Raw genomic sequence first — 12,251 nt, 5'->3', positions numbered from 1 at the left:
TGTCCCGGCGGGGTTCACTGCGCCTGCGCCCGGCCTCGCAAGATGGCGGACAGTGCGGAACTAAAGGTAGAGCGCAGCGCCCGTCCCCCCGCCGAGCCCCCCGCGGCCGCTTCGTCCCCGCTCCGTGCCCCGGGGCGGGCGGGAGGGGGGGGGGGGAGAGGACAGCAGGGAGGCGCTGCTCGGCTTCGCTGCTTCACCGTGGGGAAGGCGAAGGGGTTGTGGAAGGGCCCTAGCTGGCTGAGCGGGGGTTGAGGTGGACGAGAGCGGGGCGGGGAAGGAAGGGAGCTGTCCTCCGCTTCCCTGCCGGGCAGTGCTCCTCGTTTGTGGGGAGCCGCTGTCGGTGGTGGTGGTGGTGGTGGTGGGGACAGCGGCTGGGTGGCTCCGGGGATGGTGTGGAGAGAGGTGGGGGGGAGAAGCAAGGAGAGGGCGGCGGCCGGGAGCCCCAACCCGGGGGTGGGAGCTCAGGGGGTGCTGAGGTGCTGGGGGGGGCAGCACCGGGAGCCCCGAGAAGTTTCCTGAGGGGCTCCGGGAGCGGCACCGGGCACGGGGAAAGCCGCGGGGTTGGGGGTGTGGGGGCTGACAGGCGGCCTGAGCGCGGGTAGGGGTGGTGGGCAGCCCGCGGTGGGGTGTCGGAGAGGGGTTATTTGTGGCCGCAAGGTTCCCAAAGAAAGTTGTTTGTGCCCTAAAAGCCCCGTGGAGAAGTGATTTCTGCCCTAAATGCGTGAAAACTCGGCGGGGGCCGCCAAGAAAGTCGGTGGGAGCCGGAGGGGGATGGAGGGGGGGATGCGGCTCGTCAGGGGCTGCGGGGTGGGTGGCGGGGGACACAGGCTGTGCGAGGGGGAAAAAAGAAGAAAATTTTTTAAAAGAATCAAAAGTTTCCAGCCGCTTTGCGTTGGCGAGGCGGGGGTGCGGGCTCTGCGGTGCACGGGTGTGTTGGAAAGTTTGAGAAGCTCCCTGCGGCTGTCACAGGGTCGTCGTTCGGCAGGAGGGCTTCGTTTTGGGAGCATTAACTTCAAAACGACAGAGGATGCAGGGATCAGAAGTGTACCAAACATAACACAGGCTTCAGAAACTGAAAGTATGACCGGGGAACCTTTTGTCTTTCCCTAGAAGCTCTCAGCTCTCCGTGCACCAGAGGTCCTTGTGCTTTCGTTTTGAGGTGCTTACAGAGCAGGCAGGATGGAAAGGAGGAGAAATATTTTGTGCGTGTTCCAACTTTTTGGGGTCTGTGTCTGCCAGGTCAGGACAAACACTTACCCCTCTGTTCTGCGTTTTTCAGGGTATGTTGCCCCCAAGATTTTTTTTTTTTCTTTCGAATTACGCTTCCCACATAATGGGATAAAGGCTTGAGACTTGATTCCAGCGTTAAACTTTTGTTAATCTTGGCAAGCCGAGTGGAGTGGTGTGTTTTGGTAGGTGGCTCTAGAGCTTTCGGTGCACAATAGCTGGTTTGGGTACACGCGAGCCTGACCTGAGTGCGGCGAGAAGAGGCAGGAACTAGGGGATAAAGTTTTTCTTTTTAATATGTGGTAAGGTGGCAGGATGGTGGTCCACGGGCAGCGCTAAAAGGCATGGCTTTCCTATGAAAATCAACAACTTATTGATCTCGGGAGCTTTGAAATCTGAAGCCTCTCGTCCCTCGCAGGGCTGCCGGGCTCTGTGTCCATCTACGTGTTGCAGAGCTCTCTGCCAGCACGGCGGAGGGGAGAGGCCCGTCCTGCTCTCAGAGCTCTCCTGGAAGTGTGTTGGAGTCTGCTTGTCATCCCTGACTTCTTTATTGATCTCTTGCTGAAACCTGCTTCTCGAGAGCCAGCGGAGGGAAGTTATGATTTTATTTTTTTTTTCTTTAAAGTACTGTTGCTACCTCAGGGATCCAAAGGGTAAATGTCAAGCTGACTAGTTTATTTTCAATCTGACTTCGCTGCTCAGGATATTTAGTGGTGCTTGCAAGCTGGGACTGTAGGAGGGTAGCTCTGCATTCTGTGAAAAGATGTTTTTTGGTAGCTGGGAGGGCTTGGCAGTTTACATAAAGGGGAAAAAAGTTAGTTCATAAATCCATACTTTGAGGACTTCAGCGTGGAGGGGCCTGAATGCATTTTTTCTCTAGTCTGTACAAATTAAAAGAGGTGTGTGGATGTGCTCTTGCGGGGAGAGGGAAGGATGGGGGCGTGATGTTTCTGTGCAGAGTTGTGGCTGTCACACACTGGGTTATTGGGCACTGGGTGAGGTTGGTGCTCCTTGGAAAAACGAGGCTGATGGAGAGCAGTTACCTGCTGCACCCAGCTCCGAGGTATTTGCAGGCAGGAGTACATCCCCAGAAAGCACACTTCTACATTCCTTGGGTTTTGAATGTTGAAAGGAGACGTAGCTAGGAGAGGGTTTGTGATAAAGGCTCTGCTATTTGAAGAATGAGCGGTGAATTCCTTTCATTATTTTAATTTTCTTGGGTAGAATCCTTCCGCGTTTCTCCTCTGATCAATTAGCGAGTGGCATTGATTTTAGATCTAGTGACCTTTAAAACTGAAATCAAATGGAAGAGTTGCACAGTAACTCACTTGGCTGCGCAAGGTGAAGTTTGTCAGAGAAACTTGGTCACATTTTTGTCTCTAAAACTTGTCTTCCTGTGCAAAGAGCCGTGGGGTAACGTGTGGGTGTAGTGTACGTGTGTAAATAGGAGCGTGACATACAACACGTGTTGTGTGTCAAATGCACAAGGTAAAATAAAAGGTCTTGCTTCTGTGAAGAAAAATAGCAGTCGTTCTTGTTTGCCACAATTTTAAATCACAAAATAATGTTTTCTGTAATGTGTTCTTACCGTGATCAAGAGTGTTTCAGTCTTTTGTCCCGCTCGGAAATGTTTGTCCTGCTGGAAAAAGAAGAAAATGAGATAAGATCAAACGTACTTTGCAGATCCCAGACTTGTGAGGTTACTGAATTCCTTGGTGCTCTCGAAGTTTTGGATTAATCGAACCAATGTGTTGTCATTATTGTTGATGAAACAAGGTAACTGCGAAGTCTGTTCTTCGCTGGCTTACCTTCCTAGCTATAGGCAGAGGCATATGTGAATTTTCCTCATCTTAATTACTATTCGTGTATAATTGCGTACAGACTCTAATTTATCTCCAGGTAAGCTATTTAAAGCTCTTTCTAATTGGAAGGAGTATACTTGAGTGATTAAATCTTTCCTTCAATATTTCTTACATCTCCTTAAATTGGTTATTAGATTGTTGTGATCTTTGCCTTCTCCTCCAGTCTTTTGGAAATCATTACACAGTTTGCAATAATCAATTCAATTATACGTGGATCAAAGAATGAAAAAGAAAAGCTTATGTTCTAGTATTGTCATTCTTGATACTGTCCTAAGAAGCTGCTTTGGAAAGCACACGCTGGGAGGTTTTCTCCTTTGTTCTCTCTCCTTTTAAGAAAGTGCCTTTGGGGATTGGAGAGATCCCTGGTGTGTTTCTTGTTAGACACAATTTATACTTAAAAAAAAAAAAAAAAAAGTGAGCCAAGAGTTTGAATGAAAATTCATAATAGCATTTGCACACAATGGTGATGGAAAACAAGGCATTGAAAAACATGCGGTCGGGCACTACCCCTCCCCTAAATGCAGGGGGGAGTTTGGTGAGGGGAGAGGCTCTCAGGTGGCGGTGGTGTTAGTGCCAGGCAGAGCTCCGGTATGGAAATGTGTCCGTGCTAAATTACATTGTCAATGCTAATAAGCATAAGCTACCTATTTCGGCGTTCAATTAGAATTTTACTCTTCTGTATTATGAGCTATTTTTGCTTAATCCTTTTATAAGTTGCTGGGGTTGCATGTTTCTGTGATTAAAGGCAATATAATCCACTTTTCATTGTTATGCGAGTCCACGGATTACGTTACTTTCATTCCCATCATTTGGCGTGTTGTCACTGTAATTGTATTTTTACCCGTATTTTGGTCTCAGTATCTTTTTTTTTTTTCCGAGCTTTTGGTCCTCAGCGCTGGAGTTGCAGATATCAGATGACTGAAATTGGCAGCTGGGCATCACTGTTTAGCTGTCGGATTCCCAATCCATAACGCTTCTTTATGGCCGATAAAAACAGATTTGCTTCTTGTATACACGTAAATACGGCGTCAGCACATTTCTCGTGCAAACCCCTCCCAGGCCATCCTGGAAGTGTTTGTAGGCCGTGCAAATAAAGTTCAGATTTATTGCCACTTGTGAGGAGGAGGAGGAGGAGAGGTGTAACAGCCAGTCCTTCGTAGCAGTGGGCTTCTGGTTGGTTTGGGTTGCAAAGGTGTTTAGTGATCGTGGTTAAAAAGCTTAAATGGTAAGAAATGAGCAGGTAAAAAGGCTCCTCATTTAGCTTTATACAGGTAAAAAGGCTCCTCGTTTAGCTTTATGCCATTAAAAAAGGGAAAAGAGCCACCCTAGGTATCGGAGAGGCTGAGGACAGCTTGTCTGGTGAGGATGGCTGTGGATCAGCCACAGAAGAGCAGTATTTAAAAGCATCCCTTGAAGCAGCAGGTAGACACAGATGTCTGCAGGTACGGGGGTGTTTGTAGGGCAGCAGCTGATCGGTGTGGTTCATCCTCTCTTCTCGCAGAAGTCAACATCTGATCTTTTTTCTCTTTAGTGCCATTATGGTGAAAAATAAAAGGGAACTTCTGAACGCTTGAGATGTGAGTGCTGTGTAATTGTGCTGAGATAACCCAGCCCCTGCTGCGCTTCCCTGGTCCTGAGCCACTGGGCTCCGTCCCCTGCAGCAGCTGCATTTGGGGCACTCGCACCTATATTGCTGTGACTCGGTGCTTTAGAAAGGTTGCTTGTGGGGCCTTGGGGTCGCCCGTTGTTCAGGGGATTCGTGGCTGGGAAATGGATTGGGTTCTCTTGCAGCTCTTCTTACACGGTGATCCCGGTGTTTGGCCCTTCAGCTCCACAGGGAGGGCTCGCTACCTGCAGGCATCTCGGAAATGTTTGTTTGCTGCCGTGCTTCCACTTCAGAAACTTCTGCTTTGATGTAAGACGTTACAGGTGCCCTTCTGGAGGAAGGCTCTGCTTTATTGGCCTCCATAAAAAGAAATAAAAGTCTCAAGAAAGCCGTGAGTTTGTGAAGAATCTCGTGCTGTCAGTAAGTAGGAACTTCACCTTCGGGTAACACCCAAACGTGCCTGCAAGAATCAGAAATGTTTGCCCAGGTCTTAACAGGAGACAAAAGGGAAATAGTGTTGTTTGGGTGGCTGCTGGGACGTGCTCGAGCAGCTTTGGAGTCCTCCGTCAAGCTCAGGTATTGATTGTCTCGTTGCTCTGTCACTGCTGCAGCTCTGTGTAGAGCAGTAAGTGTGCATTTGGGCTTTTTTGAAACAAAACCGGATTTCACAATGCAAAAATTGCATATAGTACCTTCACAAAAATAAACACCCTTCTTAAAAGTAGGTTCTTTTGCAAGTAAAAATGATAGGAGGGGGTGAGGAGAAGAAAGGACTTCTGGTAGTTTACAAAATGGATTTTATTTCTGTAGCTTAACTCGATGCTATCAAAGCTATTTTGAACAACTACAGTCATTGCCAAACCTGTGGCTATTTCAGAATAATTTAGAAGCTTTGGGGCTAAGACAAAAAGTGGAGGATATTTAAACCTTTGAAACGGAGACTGTACAGAGTTGAGGATGCACGGGATGGGAGATGCTGGCTCATCCACACTTGTTCAGATCTTCCAAAATGTTTGGTAGCAGCCAGGACCCAATTAAACCAAGTAACCTTATACTGTTGCTCACTGAGTGCTGTGACGTGGACCTTTATTGTCGTTTCTGTTCTTACTCCTTTGCTGATACTCCTGTGTCTGCTACAGTTTTATTGATCCAAGAATTTCTCAGCCAGTTGCTTAATCTTATTCTCCTGCTGGGATTAGGGATGGCACGTCCCTGCTGTTATCTTCCCTCTCTGAGCATGTACTGCAGGGATAGCAGAGCCTCTGTAAACAAGCATCACCTCCTGAGACTAAAGAGATGCCTCAGTCTACTCGTGAGTAAGGCAGGCAGCAGCAGCAGGTGAGTATTACGGGGCTCATCTAGGGTAAGTGAAACAAAGAAATGCAAAGCTGGAACAGAACTAGCCCAAAGGTCAGCCAAAGCTTGACCTTTATGTCTATAGGAGATGATATATGAGAGATTTATACAGGAATTAGAACGGTAATTAAGGGAGGAGGAAAAGGAGCATCTTAAATCCATCACTTGATGTGGATAACACGTGAGGCCGTGCAGCAGAGCAAAAACTGTGGATATGGTGAGGTTTGTTTAGCATGGCAAACGTGGTTTCCTTCTTCAGAACAGCTTCTTGGCTGGTTTGCCACGTGAGCAGAGAGCTTGCCTCCACTCTCTTGCCACACAAAGGAATTCAGCATCACCTAGGGTGGGACGGTCAGCTGGGAATCATTCAGAGCCGAAACCTCTTGCTTAACCTCATTTATAGTCTTCTGCAAGATGTTCCTCCGCTCCCTCTGTACAGTGGGGTCTAAACTTAATCAGGCTCTTCGACTGAAAACAGCACTTGCTAGCAGGCAAAATGCAAGGTGGGATGGAAATAGCGGTGAGCCTGGTTTTGCTTGGCAATTTAGCATGGGTGCAGCTCACTTTTTGAGAAAACCAGAAGACACACACAAGCAGAGGTTAAATCCAAGAGGGACAGCACGTTTGGTTCAGGTAAAAACTCGTAATCTGAGCTGCAGAAGTGTGCCGTAAAAAGTTGTGTGGATGAGAAAGTATGAGGAATGAATAGATCAGAACAGAGTTTCTTGAGACTCCCCTGACAAAATGATCTCACTCTTGTGCAGATGTTGTATCTGGTTTCCCTGGTGCAAAATAAGAGGCTTTGAAAGAGTCCAAGTATTTGTGTAGATTTTCTCAGCTTATTGAAAAATCTGTTAGAGACAGCTCTGCTCAGGCTATCTATGGAGTTGTTGGTACACCTATAAATATATTGCACCAAAATGAAAAATGCAGGAACTTGAGCAGTGGAACAGAAACAAAGCTGTTCTTTTTCTTAGCTTCCATGTTGATTTAGCAGTATCTCCGCAGTGAATCTGCTGAGGCCACTTGATGGCAGGACTTCAAATTTTTTTTTAATCAAGTACCAGTGCTATTGTCGGGTTGAATTGCGAGTACTTGGGATAATATTTTTCTAAGGGGTGTACACCCAGGTTTTCGTGCGGTTCTTAATTTTCACTTTTACCTCTTTGTTGCTAAAGCTCGACTCTTTCAGCTGAGAAGTAGCATTTTTGAGAGCTCTTGACAGTGTCATTTGGAAATGGCTAAAAATAGGCGTGGGTTATAAACAGAAGTTTAAGAATATAAGGCCGAGAGTACAGCTAGCCCCGTGCTGTCTCCTTACAGCTTGCAGAAGTGAATGGCTAGGGAAGGGCGAAAGGGGGACGAGCATGAGAAATAATTTCCCCCCTCCCTGCAATCTTCCTCTGAACCTGCTGGGGGCTGCGAGCAGGGCAGGCTGTGGCAGAGCTTTCCCCAGTGCTCGTACAGGTTCCTCCCCAACCTTTCTAAGCTGTTTTTTTGTTCCCAGCATTTTGACAGGCATTTCTGTTGTTCTGCTGCTGGCTGTGTGAAGACCCTTCTCGTTTCAAGTCCTCTCATTTGAGCTTCGTGCCGTTTGGTGGAACAACGGGGCTGAACAGCTGATCCCTGTCCACTCTCCTTGTGCTCCGTGGCTTTATAAATCGCTGTCGTGTACATCCCTACGTTCTCTATTTTCAAGGTTGAGTAGTCTTAGCTTTTGCCAGACGACTTCTGTCATCCTTCTGTGAACCTTGTCACTTCGAAACTTTTTAATTTTTTTTTTTTTTTTTAAGGGGAGCCCACCAAAGCCACCTGCACTTTGCGATCAGGGTGACCCAGGGATTTGCATAGCGTGTAGTGATTTATCGCTTGTCCTGTTTCTTTTTCTAATAATTTCTGGCAATGATTTGTGTGCTGGGCTGCTGCTGAGCTGATGTTTCCGTCTGTCTGTTTATCTTGGGCCCGGAAGCTTGCTCTGGAGTGGGAAAGGTCACGGCAGAGCCCATCATTTCACATGGAGAGCGAGGGCTGCCCGTCTCCATGGGCATCGCTCTCCCTTTACGCGCGTTGGATTGCTTTCGGTCTGAGGTCTTTCAGTGGTTCTTCAGCCTTACAACCACGTCGTAATGTCAGCAGCTCTGTCAACACATTGATTACTTCGTTTTCTAGGTCGTTAACAAATGGGTTAAGCTCCAGCATAGCCCCTGCAGAACTCCACACCTGACCTTCCTCTCTGGTTTGGACAACCTGGACAAATTCATGATAGAAGAACTTTGAATGGCAAGCTAAGGATCTCTGGCCTGTTTATTTTTTATTTTTTAATAATGCTCTAAGAATACCTGGTTTGTGTGAGTACTAGGTTTTCCTAGTTTCCTTCCACCTGCACTATTCTGTTGTTTTTAAACATATGTACAACTCGGAGGTGTTGCCAAGCTGTTTTAAGGGGAAGCAGAGATGTGTTGGAACTTGTTCTCTGTGTTCACTTAATTAGATAAGTTTTCTTGAAACGTACTTCATGTTTCCCAGCATACATTCACATAGCTCAGTGAAGGACTTGAGCTAAATGTTAGTTGAAGCACTGCTTCACTCCTTGAGGCCTTTGTTGTTTTTTTTTTTTTTTTTCCTGATGCAAGGCTGCTCTTCTCTTTCGATACAGAGGCTGAGCAAGGTTATGAAATAATGCGATGCTTACAACTTCTTTACCTGGAAATAGAAGCTGTGTGTTACCGAGCGAGTGCATCAGGAGGCAGAAGGGTGAAGATGCTACTAAAATGCTGGGCTGAAACCCAGAAGATGCTTCTTTTGCCATGAGATCAGAACTTTTTTCTTCCTTACTGCCTTTGACCCACGTGTGTGAAAAGGGGCAGGCAGAGCCCAAATGCATGGACATGGGAAAGTCATTATTTGGATGACATTAATGAGCTACAAAAGGCTGGTATATATGCAAATTCCTGCTCAGAGAGGGATTTGGATGAGTGCAGCTGATGAGGTGGGGCAGTGGTTTGGTGGCTGGAGCAGTGTCCCCCCCTCCTGCCCCCTGCCTAGGGCTGGGAGGGCGAAGGAGCTCTGCGTTTGGGGCAGTGCTGCGGGGCCGCCCCGCGCCCTCCGCTTCCACTTGCTCAGGATTTCCATGGAAGTTTCAGCTCGCTATCAAAGTTTTCTTAGGCAGCTCTTTCAAGCCTGGCTGTTCTCGCGGGGAAAGCCAAGTTAAACGCCGGATCGTTTCTGGAGTTTACTCGCGATGGTTTTAATGTATTTTAGATCATAGGCGTGGCTGGAACTTGGCTTATAAAACCCTTCATTCCATCATGCGGCTCGGTTCCAGGCAGGGCAGGGGTTATTGTGTGAACGGATCAATTTTCTTCGGTCTTATTTTGATCCTGAGAAAAGTGCAGTGCTCGAGGGATGAAGCAGCGGGGCAGGTGTCGGTGTGCTGAACTGATGGTGTGGGGAAATGGGGTGTCCCTCGTCCCGCTGAGCACGGATCCCTGGCGCGTCCCCGTAACGCACACCGGCATGGTTTTGGAGGGAGTGCTCCTATAGGCCCCGTCTGCGCTGTGTGTGCCAGGAAAATATTGCATAGGGAATGTATTCTTAGCTTGCTTTCGAACTCACTGCTGAATGTTTTGTCCTGGGATTAATCACGGCTAACTAATGGGTTCTTAAGCGCTGCGTGCTCGTCTCCGAGCCTGGAGGTGACACGATGCAGTTAACACACGAAAAAGTTCATTTTTCTGTTGTAGACATCCCCAGAAGGCAGGAGGACAGCACCTCAAACTCTGCAGGGCGAGGTTGGCTTGGGGGTTAGGATCAGCTCTCTGAGGAGTCTGGATGCCTCTTGGCAGCCTGTGGCTGTCTGGTGGTGTCACTTGAAGCTTTTCTTTATCCTCGTCTGAATGCAGAAGAAAGGCAGGAAGGTCTGCTTCCTCTCCTATTATTCCATCATCTCTCTGCATTTTTCATAGTGGGAAGAAACCAGTCGTGGCGGGGGCTATGAAAAACGGAGCTTCCTGCTTTCTCTGCCTTTGTCCCCTGCCTCTTTTTAGAGGGGTGGCTTTCCCAGGCTCTGGTGGGCTGCTGCCCACCGTGCTGGGATCACCGTGATTCCTGCCAGTCGTGGGGTGGTAGCACCGGGAGCATCCACTGCAAAAATCATCCACATCTCAATAACTGGACTCACCCAGGATCCTGAACCTGGCTCGGTAGGGACTGGTGAGGTTGTGGAAGCAGGAGGTGAGCTGCAGAGTTCAGCATCTCCACCTGCCTTTGGACGAGTGACATACGGGTTTTTTTTAGCCAGGGACTCATTCTGCCTCTACAGTAATAAATGCATTTTGGCATTTCAGAATTGATCTGCCTCCATCTGATGTAAACGTGAATTCTGTGTCGTGTTGTTGCATGCAATAAATAATTCATTTTTTTAATGCGTCCCTCCAGTTAGGAATAAATTAGCTTTTAGTGTACATTCAACGGCTCTGTAACCCGTCAGACCTGTGATTTGTGTTTCGTGTTGTGCTGTGACTGACAGCGGTTCTGCAGCGTTTGGAAAACTTTCCTCTGGAGTTACTGGGTGGCCACGTGTGGCTCAGGCACAGCTTTCCTGCTGGCACCCTGTTGCTTCTCTCCAGATGCCTTGTTGAGACAGGACATCAGGTGGGTAAGAGTGACTTTACTGGCTGACTTGGGGCTGGTTGGATGTGCAGCCCTGTGCATTCCTCCAGTAAGTATCACGAGTCCTGTTCCAGTGCTGGACCATTCCCCGATTGATGCCCTCTCCTCCTTTGCTAGAATAAGCCTGAAATCCATCCCTCGTTGAGGCAGAGGAGAACTTTTGATGAGCTGGGCTTTGGGAGCACCGATACGCAAACTCCAGGCTTCCTCGGCTTCCAGCAGCGTTAGGCAGCCCCTGCAGAGCAGGGGAGATGATATTTCACTGCGTGGTGCACCTTACCTGGTACTCCGAGGAGCAGTACAAGGAGAATTTCTCACTATTCAAGCTTTTAATTCGTCCTGACGACTCACTGCTATATGCCTGCTTAAAGAGAGTGTGTGCTTTGGCTTCCTTACATCTTTCTGTGTACGCCTCTGAAGGCCATAATGGGAGACTTTTAAAAATAAAGGAATCGTGTGCAGAATGACTAGCTTTTTTTTTTTTTTTTTAATTAAGAAAAAATAAGACTATATTGATGCCAGTATGATTGCTTGATGGAATATTTGTTTTTCAGTTTATTGACACAGTGGGAACTTTTGGCTCCACTGCTTATTTCTGCCATAACAATTAAGACTAATTGTTAGTGGTAATAAATTATTATCCTCGGTGGACCTGTATTAGAAGGGAGTAGGGTATTTGGGCAGCGTATTTCGTAAGTATTTGGTGTCAGGAGATTTATTTCCTTTGGGTTCCGTTTCTCCCTTTGGAAAGGGAAATCTTTTAAAGATAAATCACCGAGCGTTCCCCATGCACGACGTTTTATCTGATCTCTGACTTCCCTGGTCTTCGCTTCCTCCGGAGCTTCCTTTTCCCAATTTTCTCTTGATGGACTTGCTGTTGCTGCCGTCCCTTGTATGCTCACGTGGCTGCAGATGAAAGCACCAAACACTTTGATGCCTTCGGTGAGAACAAGGTGGTGCTGCCTCGTGGTGCACGATGCCCTTAGCTCTGTGCCCGGATCCTGCCTGGTGCTTGCTGCCTCCCTGGGGGCACATTTCTCACAGTGGAGCTTTCTGAGGAGGGTTGCTTTAAAATCTAATAGGAGATGCTAATTTTATCACATGGCATTTTGGCTTTTTTTTTATTTTTTATTTTAATGAGAATTGTGAACGGATTATTCCAGTTTTTTAATTTTCCTTCTCTGGGGGCACGATTGGTTACTTTCAAGGGAAAGGAGAATCAATTACAGGCTGGCTTCAGTCTGCTGTTCAATATTTTGCAAATCGTTATCCAAATTTAATGTGGTTGCTAATGAAAACTTTTTTCAGATGTCAGTATGAAAGTCAGTCATGATGCAGCCTCTGTCTTGTGTTATGCCCTAGGAAAATGGGGCAAATGAGGGAGGAAAACCCCCAAACAACAACGGGAGCTCACAGAAGTCTGTTCTAGGCATCTGTGTGTATAATTTCATACCCTGGAGTGTTATCTCAGATGAAGCTAACTGAATAATGAAGCTTGCAGTGGACAACCAACTCTGCAGCACTTGCTG

General features: G+C 47.4%; 1 protein-coding gene and 1 long non-coding RNA gene across 6 annotated transcripts in view; both read left to right on the top strand.

Annotated features, from left to right (window-relative positions):
• Positions 1 to 12,251, top strand: part of PIAS1 (protein inhibitor of activated STAT 1) — a 52,844-nt gene continuing 40,593 nt past the window's right edge. For all 3 annotated transcript variants that reach the window (XM_084532317.1, XM_084532313.1, XM_084532315.1), the window contains exon 1: positions 1 to 66. In XM_084532317.1, the coding sequence (XP_084388443.1) occupies positions 43 to 66 (24 nt within the window). In that variant the 5' untranslated portion in view covers positions 1 to 42. The remainder of the gene's footprint in view (positions 67 to 12,251) is intronic.
• LOC311442749 lies at positions 5,110 to 11,189 on the top strand. Of its 3 annotated transcripts, XR_014696823.1 has the most exons (3): positions 5,110 to 10,253; positions 10,348 to 10,425; positions 10,580 to 11,189. It is a non-coding gene; the product is annotated as an uncharacterized lncRNA (long non-coding RNA). The 3 variants fall into 3 exon arrangements; XR_014696822.1 differs by lacking the exon at positions 10,348 to 10,425; XR_014696824.1 differs by having other exon boundaries at positions 10,348 to 11,189.

This window comes from Aythya ferina, assembly GCF_964211825.1.
Source record: "Aythya ferina genome assembly, chromosome: 11".
NCBI lineage: Eukaryota > Metazoa > Chordata > Aves > Anseriformes > Anatidae > Aythya > Aythya ferina.
This window is presented reverse-complemented; position numbering and strand designations above follow the sequence as displayed.